The sequence below is a fragment of the Periplaneta americana genome, chromosome 8, assembly GCF_040183065.1.
Source record: "Periplaneta americana isolate PAMFEO1 chromosome 8, P.americana_PAMFEO1_priV1, whole genome shotgun sequence".
Lineage (NCBI taxonomy): Eukaryota > Metazoa > Arthropoda > Insecta > Blattodea > Blattidae > Periplaneta > Periplaneta americana.
In genome coordinates, this window is record NC_091124.1 from 6,971,206 (window position 1) to 6,990,929 (window position 19,724).

Genomic DNA, 19,724 nt, shown 5'->3' on the forward strand with positions numbered 1-19,724 from the left:
GTATTTTGTATTCGACAGATAATGGAGAAAAATGGGAGTATAAGGGTACAGTACAAAATCGTAAAATAGATGTTTAAAACCCAAATAGGCTATTTTAGGGTGCTATAAAACTGCCAGGTTCCTTGATTTTTCATGAATTCTGGTCATATTTTTACATTTTTATTAGTTAATGTTTGAAAAAAAATAGGCATTTGCCCTGAAATCCCAGGTTTATCTGTTAGGGTTGTATCATGGAAGAGATTCTTTTGTGGAAATATTCAGACTAAACGATTAAGTTATTTTTCTTCACTTTTCTTCCAGTGTGTTGGGTTTACAAAATAAATGTATGACTGTTCTTGCTATGGCAGAAACTTCTACTTGACTATTGTGCAGATAGCATAACCATCAGGCGTTTTTATTAATCTCAGCACCCTGGAAAAATATTGAAAGGGAACAGTCACAGAGCTCGTTCAAACAAAGCAACTGCACGTTTTGATCACCTTTATTTGCGGAAATGTTCAGAAGAAACAGCAAAGTTATTTTTCTCCACTTCTTTGCATCATGATAATAGATAAATATGTTAGATTGTGGTGGGGTTTTACAATTCGTCTGATTGATCTCTGTACTAACAGCGAATTGCCTTACATAGACAGCAATTTCTTCTAGTCTCGTATTCTGCAGAAAGCATATCCATCAGGCATCACATTAATCGCAATCGGAGCCTCAGTGAGGGACAAGGAAAAAATATTATTTAACTAAGTTATTACACGACGTCACATTCCTGTAAGGGTTTTCGGGACTAATCTTAACATTTATGCGAGCTCCTAGCCTAAAGGCCATTTGTCTCACTCCATTAGTACAATTCGCTTTACGATATTGGTGCTTGGACATCGCGTTATTTCAGTTGTTACAGTTTCCTGCTCGTCCTTTCTCGACTACATTACTGAAATTGTTTGTTTGGCTTTAAATTTCAGGTTCGAGCTCGAAACACAGAAGTGGATGCTGATGGAGAGGTTGCCACAGTAACAGCTTTTACTAGAGAAAGCGGTATGTATAGAATGTGATTCAGATCCTAGTTGAATTTGCACAAATAAAATGACTGGGCGAACTGTTCCCATTTCTTTACTACACGTATGTTTTGACGTAGAGATTTAACATTGCCATATGTATAAAAAATGAAGAAAGAACCTAATCAGACGGCTATATTTAGAAATCAGCAGGCTTTGACAATTTGTAAAACAAGAAAACATCATTTATGGTTGCTAAGTCAAATTCTGATGTTCTCTTGTTTTACAAATTGATGAAGCCTGCTAATTTGTAAATATATCGGAATAAAAATTAATATTAGCACTAATAAAGCAAATATATTAGTTTGTAGACAGAATAAATACGTCGGTGCATTTTGAAATAAGGACTGTGTGGTTTTCGGAAAGGAAAATCTTGGTGTGATTGAATATTTACGATACAAATACTTACTGTAAATAGACTGAATATAATTTCTCAACAGTAATGAGAGCTTTAGCAATAGAAGGCATCAATCACATACAGAATGGCTGCAGATCTTTACAGAGGGGTAACTCAGATCACCGATATTGCAGCTAGAATTAGTTATATGCCCTAATTTTTCAGTTTACCACAATGTTGGTCCACATTCAACAAATTTTGATGGAGAAATAACAGATATCTGCATAGCTTTACAGAATCTGTTATACAGATAAATAAATTTCTAAATTATAGACATCAGCTCAAAGAATTTGAGTGACCACAAGGGTCCTGAATACAACAAACATGTACAATATAATGTGATGTGATACATTAAAGAAAAAAAAAAGTTAATTGTTGAAGGCAAATATAAGTGGATTAATTGAAATAGAGATGATGATGAAATATTTGAAGAGAATCCCTGATAATATTTATAAGGACAGACATTACATAATCAAAAGGAATGTGAAGTTCCTTAAGATAATTCCACGTGAATTTGGAAATAGAACCTCTACTGCCAAACAGCAAACCAATGACAGACCATTGTTTAAGAGGGACGTTGTACTTTTGAGAAAGATAAGGCAGACAAGGTTCATATATGGACTTCTTCTCAATATCATACATGTATACATTCCAGAAAGTTGTAATTCTGCCGCTATACAAGCAGTAGATGGGTTATCAACTAAAAAAGTGTTAAAATCCAGGAACCTAGAAATATTATAAATCATTTGATCTATTTAAAAAAAATCATTAGTATACAATGGATCGCCTCACCTCGTAACATGCAAATGAAATAGCATGTGCCGTGACAAAAAGAGATAACAATAATACAAAAGCAAAGCCAGGCATTTTCTTTTCATTCTACAAAACAAATAATCCACAACAAATTTAATTTAAACCAGGTAAAAGAAATAGAGGACAAAATAGAAGACAAATCATGGGAAATAATATTAAGAAATCCTGAAGAAATTTCACAAGCACCACCATGAATATCTGCTGTCACATTGTTTAGATTGGTGACAGGTCATGATTATTTATCAAGCCATTTACAGAGCATAGGAGTATTCAGTGGGTAGTAAGACTAAAGCTTAAGTACTTTCTCAAGGTTTATACTTTTGAGTATGAGCACTTCCTGCGATTATATACTTGTAACCACTAGAACATACTCATATTCGTAAGAATAAAGACATTCTACCTAACGCGAATATATACTCATCTCTACAGCCTTCTTGATCGTTTAAAAGTTAGTATGTACTTGTGTTACCTATCCTCTTTGACCACATTGCACCGTGATGCTCAGTTTTTTTATAGACTTTCACATGCTATCCGCATGATGTAGTGGTTTGTGTTTTGCTTTTTATAAATAAATAAATAAGTAAATAAATAAATAAACAAATAAATATTAATTAATTAATTAAATAATAAAATAAATAAATTACATAAACAAATAAATAAGTAAATAAATAAATGAATAAATAAATAAACATGAAAGAGAGAGTGAATCAGATAAGTGACGTTAATAAACAGGAAACAAGATAATAGTACTGGGAAATCGTCATTACAGGATGTTGGATAGAGATTACAATCCATTTATAGGATTCCAGTTATGCTAACTGTATTTTTTATTATAGAGAGTTATATATATATAATTTAAAGTTACAAGTAATTGCATTTTGCAATTCAAATTTTACAAAATAAACTGTAATTGTTAATTATATTTAACAATACAATGTAACCTTATAATTTGATAGCCATTCATATTTTTATAGGTTATGTTTTTTATGACTAACAAATACGTGTTTAACCTTTTTCACATTCACTTTTGTGAAGTGTTAAAGGCTTCTGAAGTTCACGTCTTTTTCTATATTTTTCCATGAGGTACTATATCGTTCATAAATTCTGCCTTTTTTTTTTATTTAACTTTCAGCTGAACACAAATCAACAAATATTCAGAATTGAGCCTGCTACAAACCATACTCAGAATAACATGAGAACGAACTTATAAATATGAGAATATACTAGCTTTTATTCTTATCAAGCATGAGTATATATTCTGTACAAGATGGACACTTGAGTATATTCTACTATGCTTCTATGTTATGAGTATGTAATCAAAAATGAGTAGGTACTCAAATGTTTTTATTCTTACTAACAAGAGTATATACTAAAAAAAGTCCAGTATATACTATATACTCTTGTCTATTCTTACCACGGACCTTCCTGTATGCTATGTAACAGCAATGAAGAAACGAATATGGAACATCTTAAAAGATGTGCAGCTGTGGAGAAAGAAGTTACTTTGGTGTAAAAGTATTGGCTTTGTTGCCAAACGTCTAGGTATTGACACACACATTATATATTATTATTTGTAGATATTTATTTACATTAACAGCACAATGTTTCGGAAATTGATTACATCTGTTGTTGTGCTTGTAGCCCCCGGACCGCCAACTTTCCTGCGACTAGTTAAACATGACGACACAAGCATGACCTTTGAGTGGGGTCTTCCGCTGCATCTTAACGGAGTACTCAGGTCGTTTGTCATCAATATCGAGGAAACTGACTCTTTCAACGACACAGAATGCTGCCAGTACTTCCCTGTACAAGAAATCGTGACGCAAGCTGAAGAAAGTACTTACACTCTGCAGGTAAGCTTCACTACAGATTGGAGTAATACTTTCTACTTACATACGTAGGAAAAGTATACAGTCTTAGCAATCATTCTATAGGACACTTAGCGAAAATGGCGTTATGAACATAGGTACGTTATCATTTGTTTTATTTATTATTTGTAAAAATCCATATGCTGTATTGTGAATCAGGCTTGTAACTTGTTTGCTTCTTAATATAAACAGTGGGATCTGCAGTAAGGGGAGTTGGGTTCCATTGTGGTATGAAGTACGGGGAGTAGGGCATATTCCATGTCTTCTTATCTGTATACCTAACCATTCTCCACCCTGTTACTACGTAATATGTTAGTTGTCAGGTTGAATTTTCTTTTGCCAGCTTTGTTTCGAATTTCTGTGCTCACAAGTAATGCAATTGGCAATTACTTTCCAACTGTTACATTGACAGCATCGTTTCTCTTTGAAGAAGTTGCCAACATTAATGGAACAAAGTTACTAGCAAGCGTCATTTGAAATCTGAACGTTACTTAATAATTATTAATACAAATAAATGTTACTAGTCAGTGATGTATACAATGTAGGGGGAAAGAAACTGGCCAGCCTACCCTATTATACTCTGGTTTAGTTGCCTCACAGGTAATGCCTTATTGCTGTCACTTATGAGTTTCAAACCTGTGTTTGGGCAGTTGACTAAACAACAACAATACTAATAAATAATGAGGTAAAAATTAATAAGCAGGTACTCGGTTTTCGGCATTTCTACAAATCATGTCATGTGTTCAAATAAAATAGACTTTTGGGTTAGATCTCATGAATTGTAAACCGTTTTGTCAGACAGTGTGTTTCATTTATCAGACAAAATGCATTTTAGTATTGATCGATCGATCAATCAATCAATCAGTCAACCAGGCAGTCAATAAATCAGTCATTCAATCTATCAATTAACCAATCAATCAATCAGTCAATCAATAAGCCAGCCAATCAATCAATCCATCAATCATAAATAAGTTATAAGTTATTTTTATTAACTTATTATTATTATTATTATTATTATTATTATTATTATTATTATTATTATTATTATTATTATTAATTTTGTTCACCACCCTATATTAACTGCTCTGTGGACCCCTAGGGGGCCGTGACTTCCCGGTTGAGCATCACTGCAATGAATTACTGTATTGTAAAATTGTAATTCTGTACTCTAATTTTGAAATCTGGTGTCTTAAAAGAGCTAAAATTAACAAAACGGGTATTCAGTGGTCAGGGAAAGGAATGGTCCTTAAATGGAAGTAAAAGTACTTTTGTTTTTATGAGTTCTTACATTAGTCTCTAAACACACACCTTCATCTCAAACAGCAGAAATAACTAAAATGCTCTCTCAATTAATATCACTCAATAAAAGAATTGTATTCCAATGGATACCATCCCATTGTGGAATCCTGGGAAACGAGAATGCGGATGCTTTAGCAAAGAAGGACAGCACTGCTACTTACAGACCTGTTACTAAATCTACGTATTACTCTGTGAAAAGATTTATTAAATCTACATACTTAGACTTCAACAAACAAAATTTGATAACACAATCACAAGGGAAAAAATGGAACTCTCTGCATCAAAATCCACAGTTAATTCCCGATTTACCACGCAAATCGTCTGTAGCTGCATTTATATTGGCAACAGGCCATGATTGTTTGGCCAAACACTTGCATAGAATTGGAATATATCAGTCCTCTAACTGCCCATTGTGCAACTCAAACCAAGAAATGGATTCGGAACACCTCAAAATCTGTGCTTCAGTGGCTGACCATGATAATATCTTTGAAAAATATTGGAGTGCAAGAGGTCAAATGACTTTATTGTCAAACGCCTGGCATTAGAAAACAACAACAACAACACATTAGTTCTAAGAAAACTCTGCCTCTAAGAGGGTTATTCTCGTAATGGGAGTTGTCTTGTAGAGAGGTTTCACGTAGGCTATTTCTAGTCGAGCCGCATGTGTCTGCTTGCAGTTCTCTGACCTGAGACCCGCCTCCTCGTACGTGGTGAGCGTGTCTGCCAAGACAGTGACCATGGGCCCGAGTGTGAATGTGACGGTCCACACGCTGCCGCCCACCCCGGCGCTGCACCAGGCACCGGTCATCGTGGTGCCCGTCAAAGCCAACGAGACCTTTCCCGTCCTTGTGCACCCAGCCATGTCGTATCAGGGACTGGTCAGGTAAGTCTGGGCATCCGGCACAGCGTAAGATTCAGGATCAGGATTTAAGCTACAATTAAGAGGGGAAGGAAAAGAATAGGCAGGGGAAAAACTGACAGGAGATTCACAGTATTTCCGAAATTATGTCAAATGTTTATGCTCTGTGTTGGCTGTTACTGTGATACTTAGATTATAAGAAGTGGTTCTTATTTGTAAGGATTGTGAACATAATTGAGAGTGAAATAAATTGTAATTTGTGTCGTACTATTAGTGGTAATCCCACGCAAATGTTTCTCAGTCAAAGAACGAACTCATAGACGATATATTGAACTAATAGAATCGAGTTACACCGATAGTTAAAAGCATTCAGCTCAAAATTAATAAATGTTTTATTTGCATCTCCCTTGCTTCTATGTATCAGCAATCAGATGATTATGTCAGACTTACAGCATGGATAAATATATAATAGGATGCGAAACTTACTGCGTTCCCGTTACACATACTAGAGGCGCTGTTGTAGAAATTGATCTTGCTGTCATCTGTTTGTGGGAGAGGCGTTATTACATCTAGCAGCGCACCAAGTAGTGAAAAGAGTAATTACTCCATGCATTTAGCAGTGCACCTGGTGACGAAAATGTTAAACTGTGCAGAAAGTATTCCCTCCCACCCTCATCAATATTCAAAACTAACCCAATTTAAAATAAAACATTTACAGTTTTATTCCTCACGGCATATTCTACTGAAAATTCTTACCGGAGCCAACAGGAAGATAAAAGAGACGATCTTTTTTTACACTACCCAATTAAAATATAACCAGACAGAGACAAAAAATAAAGCAAAAGGTTAGATAATTGGGATTGTATTCTTTGGGTATTTATTGTACAGCGCAATGGAAAAGTCTGCAAGAACTACTTAGATAATTCAATTTATTATATTACTATTACTTTACAATACATTCAACAACACTATTTTTACAACGTCCATAAACATCACTGTTTAACATACACTGTTTATACACACACGTATCACTTTATGTTCACTTATTAGCAAGTTTCTATCTGCCATCTCGTCTCCTTGACTCTCGAGCAATATCTCGAATGGATAAATAGAGAACTCTGGATAATGTACCCAACACGTAGTTCTAACGTTTACCACCTATGACGTTGGGCGCTGATCATCTTATTTCAGCCCCCCACGGCCAGATGGTGCTGACCGCAGTTTCGCATCCTATTATATATTTATCCATGCTTACAGTCTCAACATGCAACAATAATTAATTATTATATGTATAAATGGTTTACAATGAAATTAAACCTGTTCAAATTATAGATAAACAATGGAAAAAAAAAAGAGTTCAAAAGAAAGTGTTGTAATAACATCAGATGTTCAGTTGTTTTTATTCCTACCATCTCTGCTTTGATTCTATTGTTTTTTTGCATCTTATAACCTCAGATGTTCAGTTGTTTTTCTTCCAAGGAACCTTTTATTCCTATCTTCTCTGCTTCAATTCTATTGTTTTTCTGGATCTTATAACATCAGATGTTCAGTTGTTTTTATTCCAAAGAACCTTTTATTCCTATCATCTCTGCTTTGATTCTATTGTTTATCTGGATCTTATAACATCAGATGTTCAGTTGTTTTTATTCCAAGGAATCTTTTATTCCTATCATCTCTTCTTCGATTCTATTGTTTTTCTGGATCTTATAACCTCAGATGTGCAGTTGTTTTTATTCCAAGGAACCTTTTATTCCTACCATCTCTGCTTTGATTCTATTGTTTTTCTGGATCTTATAACCTCAGATATTCAGTTGTTTTTTATTTCAAGAAACCTTTTATTCCTATTATTTCTAGTTTGATTCCATTGTTATCCAGATCTTATAGCCTCAAACATTCAGTTGTTTTTATTTCATGGAACCTTTATTCCTATCATCTCTGCTTTGATTCGACTGTTTTTCTGGATCTTAAATTATTATAACCTCGAATGTTCAGTTGTTCAGAATTACATTTGTTTGCATTGGGTTATTTTGCTTCGTGTATAATAGATGTGCTTTCTACATGTGAATTGTTGTGTTTGTTGCAGCGGCTACCTGCTACTAATTCTGCCACGGTCGCAGTTCAGCGATGGTTACATGGACGCCCCCAACTCCACAATATGGGACAGCCTGCTGGAGGAAGAGTTGAACCAGTTGGTGGATGGGAAGTTCTATGTAGTGGCAGAATTCGAACAGGTACCCATGCTCTAATCCATGCCAAGGATGCGAAATCTTACGGAACTTGGGCAGAATTCCTTTTTGTAATTTGTAATTTATTTATTTATTCTGGTGTAGTTAAGGCCATCAGGCCTTCTCTTCCACACCACCAGAAATACAAATACAATAATAGAAATAAAAAAAAATCACACTGTAAACAAAGTAAAGCACACAAAAATATACACAGATTACAGACACACAAACTTTGAGTGATTAAGTACCATAATAATAGTTATTTATGGTACTTGTGAGGTAAGTGAATCTTTATTACGCGAGTGGAAAGATTTAAATTACACGAGCGCAACAAAGATCACGCTCACAAGTACCATACGTAATTTTATCCATGACCATAACGAAAAATTCTGTTTTATAAAAGAAAATATGTTGAAAATAAGTCATATAATCACATATCATGGCATGGATTTTAGAATCGATATGTGTACTAGGTAGGCCATGATGTAGGAGGCCATGATTAGTGAAGAATGGTATCTAAGGCGTTGGATAAATAACAAATTATAATTAATTATATAATTTTAATATATATTTTTTTCATTTTAAACGTGTATATTCATCCTTTTGAAGTTTCAGGGATTATTTAGAAGTGTTGACGGGACTAATGTGATTAAAATAATTTCACATTTTACTTCTGTAAACTTAAGAGGAATATTAAAACGTAATGAAATCATCGTGTCTGTTTAGCTCAGTTGACTAACGCTTGTTGTTATAAAATCCTATAAATCCAACTTCGCAGGTTCAAGTCTCCTCGCCTCCCAAAAGATAAATTTATTACAAATTAAAAAAAAAAAAAAAACATATTAGATATGGATGCAACGCACAAATTACGACGTAGCAGATAGAGAAAGGAGAAGGAGATTGTGTGTATGTATATTTAAGAAATGGTAATAAAGAAGTAGAGGTAGTGACATCTAATAACTAATATATTAACTTCTTGAGTAATAGTTCAATGGAAAAGTATACGTGTGTGCCCGGGTACTACGAAAATACTAATGAACTGTGAGATAAAGTCCAAACTGTGAGGTAAAGTCTTTATCTCACTAGTGGAATAAAGTAATGTTGAATAAAAGCCTACTTTACAAACGCAAAAGTATTTAGTAAAGGCATGTTTTTCGTTATGGTCATGGATAAAATTAATTATATCCTTGGTAATTAACAAACACAAACGAGAAACCAACAATTTTAATGTAAAGTAAAAAAAAAAAACAAATCAGCACGTATTATAGCAATACTTAAAAACCATGGAATAAGACAAAATTTTTCAGTTTAATTTTCTCCCGTTCACTATTCCTTCCAGTGCATCCTTCAGCAGGCAGTTTCTTCTCAGCCACTGACTCAGCCAATTTATTTTTCTCTTTCTGATCAGTTTCAGCATCATTCTATCTTCACCCACTCTTTCTAGCTCAGCTTTATTTCTAATTCTGTCTGTCCATTTCACACGCTCCATTCTTCTCCATATCCACATTTCAAATGCTTCTATTCGCGTCTCTTCATTTCGTCGTAATGTCCATGTTTCTGCACCATACAGTGCTACACTCCACACAAAGCACTCCACTAGTCTCTTCCTCAGTTCTTTTTCCAGACGTCCAGAAGATGCTCCATTTTCTATTAAAAGCTTCCTTTGCCATTGCTATTCTCCTTTTGACTTCCTGGCAGCTGCTCGTGTTACTGCTTATAGTACACCCCAAGTATTTGAAGCTGTCCACTTGTGACACTGCCTTATTTCGGATTCGCACGATTACCTTCTTTATTTTTCTTCCGATAACCATAGTCTTCGTCTTGTCTGCATTTATCTTCATCCCATATTACTCATAGCTGTGAAATAAGCTTTAGTGTCATCTCGTGTTCTGCTTTATTTCTTTTATTTTGTTTTATAATATTTTTATTTATAGCATTAATGTTAGATTATTTTATTACATGACGTGTAGTGATCAATATTTTGAGTTGTGTTACTTTTATTATTGTATGTTATTTTTATATTAGCTGATATTTTAATGTTTAAAATTTTATGTTTCACTTATGTTACTATGTTTTATTATTTTAAGTGCTATGACAGTAGTTACAATAATAATAATAATAATAATAATAATAATAATAATAATAATAATAATAATTATAATAATAATAATATTATAATAATACTAATAATAATAATAAATTTTATTATACATTATTTATAATATGTTACCTTTTATTTGCGATATTGTACAGTTTCATTTAGAAATAAATATAAAGTAATTACATAATTAAAATAGGACATTTGATCCAGGGAACATTCGTGTTTGATAGAAGGATAAATTGTTTAATATGTTACTTAATTTAAATTGTATTTAAAATATTAAAATGCGATCATTTTGATCCAGAGACCATTCATTTGGTGCAATGACAATTCCTTTAACACGTTTCTTAATTGTTATTACCAATTATTTTTGGAAAAGCGAAAATTAACAGAAAAATTTTGGCTACAGATTTATTATTATGTTTATATTATATTATATTATGAAAAAGTGTGTTGATAACGGATGTACTCGAATTAGAAAGTTTTTAATTTGTTGTGGGAGCTCTTGAATCTCAGGAGGAACAACTTTTACAACAGCGCAACATAATCTGCTTGGCTCATTACCCAATTTTTTTGCATTGCATTTATTGCATATGTATTTTATGTATTTTAACACGATTCAATTGAGCATAGTTAAAATTTGAATTATAAAATAATGGATTGCTAAGCTAACATACTATTACTGCATACTAAATCAATACACTCTCGTTGTTCGTTAATTCTCTGAGATAAAAATGAATATGTTCATAAACATTATTATAAGAAATACAGGAAATGAATATACAGAATAACCTATCAGGTTTTCTGTGCATAAGAAGCTATTTTAATCTTACCTGTCCTCAATTCACTCACAAGTTTCTGTAATAACATTATAGCATTATGTCTATCCAGAGAAACTACACTTTCCAATGATGAAATAATAATTAATTATACAAATCGGTTAATTTAGCTTCCGATATTACTTCATACAAACACAGAAACATTGTCTGTAGGCTATGTTTCATAGCTTTCGATTGTTGTGTCCAAGGCCCCTTATAGACGAAGTCATTTGTTTTTTATTTCAATACACCGCCTTAGATGGCAGTTATTTTAATTTTAAAACTCATTTATCTCATTAAATATCAGTTCTATCAAAATTTTTCAGAGAATAAAAACTTATCAGAAATCATTTTTAAAGAAACGTTTGTTATGTAACATATTTCACAAAAATCAATAATAAGCGAGATATTTCGATTTATTTAATTCAGGCCCCCTTATAACCCCCTTTTAAATAATGTATTTTGAATGCCATGTAGCCTAAAATCTAAGTTACAACGAACTTAATTTATATTCCAATTTTCATTGAAATCCGTTCAGCCATTAACGCGTGAAAAGGTAACAGACAGACAGACATACAAACAAAAATTTCAAAAAAGCGATTTTCGGTTTCAGGGTGGTTAATTATATATGTTAGGACCAATTATTTTTGGAAAATCGAAAATTACCAGAAAAATTTCGGCTACAGATTTATTATTAGTATAGATTTTATTATTACATTATTTATATTTATATTATTTATATAAAGTTTTATTCCTTGTAATGTTTTAAATTTTTACTTACATTATTCTGTAATATTTATTTATGTTTTATTGCTTGTAGTACTTATTTTATATTTAGGCCTAATTTATGTTTCTTATTCATGTCATTTTATATTTGATTTTCTCAAATTTGTTGTTCACTTTATTCTATATTACAATTATTTCTAAAATATATATATCTTTTTGTAATTTTTGTTTATATAGTAATGTGCGTTTTATTATTTATAATGGAACGAGTGTTTTTTAATATTATTTCAAATGTTATTTGTTTATGTATTTTCATTTATATTAACTATTGTTGAAAAGAAGTTCTCTATTTTTCACTTTCATCCCGTCTATTGCACAGCATGAACTGGAGAACGATGGCAGAGTGATGATTGGCAGTGGAAAGGAAGGAAGCATGTCTGGCTCTTGGGGTGAACTGTGGGATGCCCCGCTTGTAAGTGGAGACACCTACAGACTTGGATTGGTACTTATGCTGGAATACCAGGACAGCCAAAGACTTGGATACATCGAGAGTGACGACTTCATAGTTTTTTGACCTGTACAACAGCCATGAGCTGTAATGTGACGGTATACAGATCTTTTATTATATCTCTGCCTCTGTGCAACATCATAGTTTGCAGTGAGGGGAACGAGAGATAGCAAAAGATTGTAATGCTTTTAATACTCTGATACCCACGACCAAAACAAGCCACTTGAAATGTAACAGTCGCTCACTGGCAGAGATATAATAATGCATCATCTGTGCAAATAGACTAGAAACATGGCGTAGCCACAGTACTTCCAAATCTGCCGCTAGATTTCTCCATACATCCCTGATACTTATGTTGCTCTTACATATAAGTAACATGGGGTCATTCAGAACATTCTGAAAGCATTTATTCGTTTCTCAGATCAGTCACAGCTTTCTGCTTTCCATTTGTCGTCATTAATGTCTCATATTGAGTTTCATATGGAATTTTAATTGGATTTCATTTCGTTCTTATGTTATACATGTAGGAATTATAGAAATATTTTTGAAATAACAATCCATATTTTTTAATCTCTTCTATTGATGCTCTCTGCCCCAAATTGTGACAGTAACTGTATTATCACCGCACTCTCATGGTTAACATTTGGCAGGTCTTTGAGCGGCCTCATGCATAACATTCGGCAGGTCTTTGAAATTTAATTGCATTATTGTTTTCAATTTCTTATGTCGCCGCTCCATTCACTCGCCTCAATTTCAGTATTGCAACCAATAAGCTGCTTCCATTATTAAATAACACCTACTTGTCTAATCCACGTGGACTAAAACCGAGGTTGCAATGTCTTGTGCTGAGGACGAACATTAAGGTATGTGATTAAAAATTGTTATTAAAGAGTTATTATTAAGAGTTAAGAATTTCAACGTACTCATATATGAAATAATAATAATAATAATAGCCATTTAACAATATAACAAACTATAGTTGCGACGTCGTTATTTCCGGCGTGACTCTGCCTCTTTGATCACGTCTTAGGAAGTGAAGGCTCTATAAAGTCTAGGTAGGTAGTATCGTTCGCCATTTTTGTTCTTTGGTTCCCGAGCTACCACACGAGGAATCTATTTGCCACACCGTTAAACATTATCATGTCGTAGCTCCTATGATAATAAATCAAACGCACTGTAATTCAGCAAATAATTAAGCGGCAAATAACGTCTTCGTGTGCTTTCTGCGAACGCCAACGAAAGAGCCAAAATGGCGGGCGATTATATTAATATTTATCGAGCCTTAGGAAATGAATAACGTCTTCATAAGCGAATCACAAGATGCACACGTTTTAATGTAGCCGACCTGCAAAGCGATTGGCTGCTGGAAATTAGAGCAACGGGACTATAGTGCTTATTCTTATCGAGGAAGTAGACGTGACAACGTGACACTTAGAGTGAAACCTACAGAGCAACAATCGGTCAGCAAAATTATGTTTTAAAAGCACACCACATGTTATTGTATGATGCCAACATGTTAAGCATGAGGCTGCAGCAATATTAGTAGTACTGAATATTGATTCATTCCTGAATTATATGACTACCAAAATTTTTAAATGTTATAGCTTTCAGTGATGCCTTCAATAATCAATATTTTTGTAAATTTATTTTCACCTCTAACAATACATAATTGAGAACCATTACGTATATTCATTGTTACAAATTTTAACAGTCAAAATTCTAGGATGTGTTCCGCTCAAAGACTTGATTCGAAAATACCTAAAGAAACAGTCCTACAGCTTACTTCTTTCAAAATACAAAGATACAAAAGAATACACCAAGTGGTGACGTCAATTTCGGTCATCATGGCGTATTACTTCAGATTCACAATTGAATCTCTGTTCCACCTTCTGTCGTGTTGGCGTGCCTGGGGAAAACCCAGGAAGGAAAAATAAAGAGGATCGTATGGTTCAAGGATTTTGGTTGCCTCTAACAATAGTACTTATAATACAAGCCGTCATAAACATAATTTAATAAACCACAAACAAGTAGAGATAAAGAAGCTACAAATATACAAATTAAGAACTGTGAAAACATAAGAATACCCCCAAGCAGGAAGTGGGGATAATAAAAGAAATTTTAAATACTAAACTCTGATAACAGCGTAAATTGCCGAGAGAGAGAGGACTAATAACTAACATGGAATGAGAAGTGAAAATATGGTACTATACACTACGAGTGATCAAACCCCCCCCCCCACATAAAGTACAATTCTCCATGGCACACAGGCTCCGAGAAATTCCATAAAGTTCAACACTCCAACCTTTAGCTGATTGCCGGTGCAGGTCCATGTAGAATACCTCGTCACGATAGACTCGAAGAAACTTCACTGTCATCTAAAAGGTGTCGACGATCCCACGCTGTGTAGAATATGATAATTAATAGAGCTGGCCAATGCTCTGTTAGAGATGAAGCAGACCGCCACCGGGTCTATGTAGCTGCAATATGGAAACGATGTTCTATAGGTGATGCGTCCCACACATAACCAGAGTCGTTCCTTTTCAACCAGGCGGGTCGACTCAAAAACCGTCATTGGCGAAGTACAAACAACCGACGAATCCTCCCGTGTAGGTTGGAGACTCGACGTCTTCTCTCTGACTCGCTTCGAACCAGAGTCCCGTCTCTCGAGGCCGCTGCTAGCTCCTCCAGCAGGCAGCCGCCCCACTCCCTTGTTCCTCCAATCAGAGGAGGCGAAAATGAGGGTGCGTTCACAACAAAAAAAGGAACAATGTAGCCAACACTATCACATAAAAATCCCCCGCAGCATAAACTACACCACACTTCAAATAAAGCAAACAGTGATTCTTGACACGCTGTTTGTTTCGACATGATTGATTCAGAATTTGAAACGGAATACATCTTAGAAGTTTACGAAAATTTTGTGAAAATTTATGTAGATAAGATGGGCATCGGGAAACAAAAATAAAAAGGCAGCTGCAAGACATACAAATCAGGTGAATTCATATTGAAACTATTTTAGAGTGATCAAGTCATTAACAGTTGAAGAAGACGGGAATAAAGCAATGTAATATTTTTGAGATTATAATTATAAAAGAGTGCAATTTCTCTTGTTTGGTTTAACGTAACTTATGTATCCTTCCCGAGACTGTTTGTCATTTCCTCTGCACAAACCACAACAATGCAGCAACAGTCTTAGCAATCTAGTTTAAGTCAATTCAAGGAGCGTGGGAAAAGGAAAGAAGACTAGTTGTGGGAAGAAAGTAATCCATGAGTCAAGATGTTGAGTCCGGAGAGGAAGTGATAGTAATAAGGGTGGGAAGGAAAGAAGTGATTTAAAAGACTCTAATGCAGTGTTTGCTGGTGATATTTTTTGGGGATTTTAAAGATTTTAGGAGCATGATGGTAAAAAAATTGGGGGAATTAAATTAAATGTTAAGTGAGCCATGGTGCATAACGAAAATTAGCGAAAAATATGGTGAGGGAGAGGAGAGTGGGTAGTATAAGGGTAAGTACACGTTGGAGCAACGATAAACGATAAAAGAAACGATCTAGCGACACTTTGGTATTATCAAAGAATTAGGTGTTCATATCGGAGCAACGAGGATGTGGGAAGCGAACATTTTGATTTATCAGTAGAAGATATTTTATGCATCCACTTAATGAAAGAAGATTATAGGAAATATCAGCTGCTAAGTTCAAGGTTAATATAACTTACATACGTACAAAATTAAACCCGTTTCTCATCCCAAAGATAGTATAAATTCGTTGTGTTGTGATTGGTTCTTGTGATCACATAACATATGACGAATAAATACACAACTGATCAATTTGCTAATATCTACAATAATTAATTTAATACGCCGAAATAATAATAAATCGATTAATATTCGGATATATTGACAACCACTGGTAATTATACAGATTAATATTATCTTAATCAGAGATCATATAAACGACAAGAGCGAAGAAAATGGAACTTTTCTTTTTCGTCGCTTTTATCGTGTATCTTCGCTTTTATCGTTACTCCAATATGCACACCTCAATGACAGTGCATGCTTCAATTCTCTCTGATATAGCATCGCTGCTTCTTTTATCGTTTATCGTCGCTCCAACGTGTCCATACCCTAAGGAAGACAAGCGAGTGAAGAAAGTGCTAGTTACGAAGAAAGGGGAGGAGTAGTCAGTGAAAGAGGTAAAGATTAGTGATGATAAAGACTGTATTTTTCGAGTTAATAAGTGACCAATATTAATGAACTAGTGAAAGATCAAGAAAAGATTATATGGAAAGATTAATATAAAGACATCAGAGTAACGAAGATGTGAATAGTAGAAATTACTGATGGTGCACACAGTGGACTGAATAACGAATTGGCTGTAGAAGTGAACTGGTATAAACAATAAGGTATATGTGAAGCTAGTGAATAAATAATGACTAGCGAAACAAGGTAGGATAAGTATTAAATAGACGATGGACTGAGCAGCAAGAGAAGATAGCTAGTAGGATTAGGGTAGTTTTAATAAAGTGTACTGGAGAGAAGTGTTATTTATAACAGTTGTTAATGGTGGCACCGTATATGTGAAAATGTGAGGTCCACCATTACATGTAAAAAAATGCTATGACGAAAAATATAATATCATGTTAATAAATTGCTAATAGCACTAACATTTAACTTTACCACCACATCAAAACGTTTTATTCGAACTCTGGTTTCAGATGTGAAACAAGTCAAATGTTTTACGAAAATATACAATGATGAAAGATTTATTAGAAAATCATCTGCCTTCTGCTGAAGGTGACCACAGGGAACCAGAAAAAAAGATAACTAGAATTTTTCAAATTTGAAGCCTGGACTGTTAATAAATAAAAGACAAATAAATTAATTTGACAATAATAAACATTTAAATATTACCTTATTCAAAATAATGTTAATCCAATTTAGAAACATAAACAATTCATTACGTGATGAATATGTAATCAATCAATCTTCTTAATGTATCCAGCTGTTTGCTGACAACATAAAGTCTACTATAGTCGACTGTAGTCTTTTCAGTTCTTGTTTTTCATGAGAAATGAGGGGTATTTTGATCAGTGTTCATTATAGATGCCTGTTGCTAGTAGCCAGAGTTGGGGTGTAGTCAATATATACTGCAGGGCTGTGTCTTCTGCAACTGGTACTGATGATTTTAATTTACTTCTTTTGTGGTTTATGGATGGACAGTATAGAAGAATGTGTTCCAGAGCTTCATCATGATTATTACATCATGGACAAGTAGGAATATCAGAAAGGTGAAATCGGTGTAGGACAATTTGACCTGTTCTGGCTCTTGTTAAATATGTTTGAACATGTCTGAGCAAGTTTTTGTACATTTCCAGGTCATTTGGTTTCTTTTGAATGGACTGTAAAATTTTTCTTTTGTCAGAAGAGAGCCAATTGTTGATCCATAGGTTTGTAAAATGAGACTTTACTGAAGCAAAAGCACTGGATAGAGATATCACTTGAAGAGGTCTTGGTTGCAAATATGTTGCCTGTTTTGCAATATTATCGACTTTCTCGTTTCCAGGTATGCCACAATGACTACCTATCCATTGAAATGTTATTTCCTTTTGGAGTTTTTTTAGTTTACTTAGTTGTTTCTGAATTGGAATAATTCTATGTGTGTATAAGTTTGGTACATAAAAAGTAAAGGTATCCCCGTAACATGCCATGAAGCACTTGCGGGGCATGGAGGTAGAGCCCCATGTTTTCCATGACCTCAGCACTAGAATGAGGTGGTGTGGTCGGCACCATGCTCTGACCACCTTTTACCCCCAAGAAAGACCTGGTACTCAATTTTATAGGAGGCTGAGTGAACCTCGGAGCCGTTCTGAAAGTATGGCAACAAGAAAAAATCCTGTCACCACCGGGGATCGAACCCCGGACCTTCCAGTCCATAGCCAGCTACTCTACCAACTGAGCTACCCGGCCGCCAGGTTTGGTACATATTTGATTATATTAAATATATCTCCCTTGGAGTTGATCAGTATGCAAATAGATTTTTCAGAAATTTGAGTAACACACTGAAAAGCAGCATCAGTAGCTAGCAATTCAGTGTCAAGACTGGAGGAGAATGAACATGGTATGAAGTAACTTTCTTGATATTTTGGAATATAATACCCTGCTCCTGATGTCCCATTATTAAGATTTAGGGACCTATCTGTATAAATTTGAAAGTGATCCTTATATGTGCTGCAGATCAGTTCCATGGCATCTAACTTAAGAATGTATGGAGGATCATTTTTGGAATGATTTCCTGGAATTTGTATGCTATGTTCTGGAATTACCCATTTCCATGGAGGAATTTTGTTCACAACTAGAGTTTTAGCAATGAATGTGTCTGTGATATAGATTGGTATTTCTTCTTTGTTTATTTTGTAGAAATTACACAGGATATTATCTGACAGTTTGAAGAACATCTGAGATCTGGATGAGGCTTGCAGTTTTAAATGTACTTTTATATCCTTTTTTAATACATAGTGTCTGAGTGGTCGAATATTACATTAAATTTCTAGGGCAACAGTTGATGTGGTTTTTGGTACTCCTAGGCATAATCTTAGGGCTGAATTCTGAAGAACAGAAATTTTTTGTAGATGAGTTGCTGATGCTCCTCCCCCTATTTCATATCCATAGGTCAATTTTGATAGTATATAAGGATTATAAAAGAAACGCATTGTCATGATATCTGATCCCTATTCCTTATTAGCTATGATCTTCAAGAGATTTAATCATAGTAGAGACTGCGAAGCAACAAAAAATTAATACATCTTGATTACACAACTTTTAACACTGTATCACTTCGGAATATGTATGATAAGAACTTTCTTGTGTTAAATTTTAACATAGCCTACCTTGTTAACATGTTTCGACCTATTTTCGGTCATCTTCGGAACTGGTCGTTGTTGTTCTTGGCGCCTCTTGTTTCCTTTGTGGGTGCATTCGTAGTGTAGAGTCAAAGAGTGTATGTGTTTTGAAATTGAGTTGTGTGTTGAGAATATCGTTGGGGTGTGTTTTCGTGTGTCTGTATAT

General features: G+C 34.3%; 1 protein-coding gene across 1 annotated transcript; it reads left to right on the forward strand.

Moving 5' to 3' along the window:
• Positions 1-946: 946 nt before the first annotated feature.
• LOC138704443 (uncharacterized) lies at positions 947-17,330 on the forward strand. Its single transcript, XM_069832320.1, has 5 exons — positions 947-1,026; positions 3,898-4,109; positions 6,101-6,306; positions 8,366-8,513; positions 12,532-17,330. The coding sequence occupies exons 2-5, from the start codon at positions 3,948-3,950 to the stop codon at positions 12,724-12,726; spliced, it is 711 nt and encodes a 236-aa protein (XP_069688421.1). The 5' UTR covers positions 947-1,026; positions 3,898-3,947; the 3' UTR covers positions 12,727-17,330.
• Positions 17,331-19,724: the final 2,394 nt, after the last annotated feature.

Coding starts and splice junctions, on each gene's coding strand:
- LOC138704443 (XM_069832320.1), top strand. CDS start 3,948: ATGACCTTTGAGTGGGGTCTTCCGCTGCATCTTAACGGAGTACTCAGG. Junction 4,110..6,100: donor AAAGTACTTACACTCTGCAG/GTAAGCTTCACT, acceptor GTCTGCTTGCAG/TTCTCTGACCTGAGACCCGC. Junction 8,514..12,531: donor TAGTGGCAGAATTCGAACAG/GTACCCATGCTC, acceptor TCTATTGCACAG/CATGAACTGGAGAACGATGG.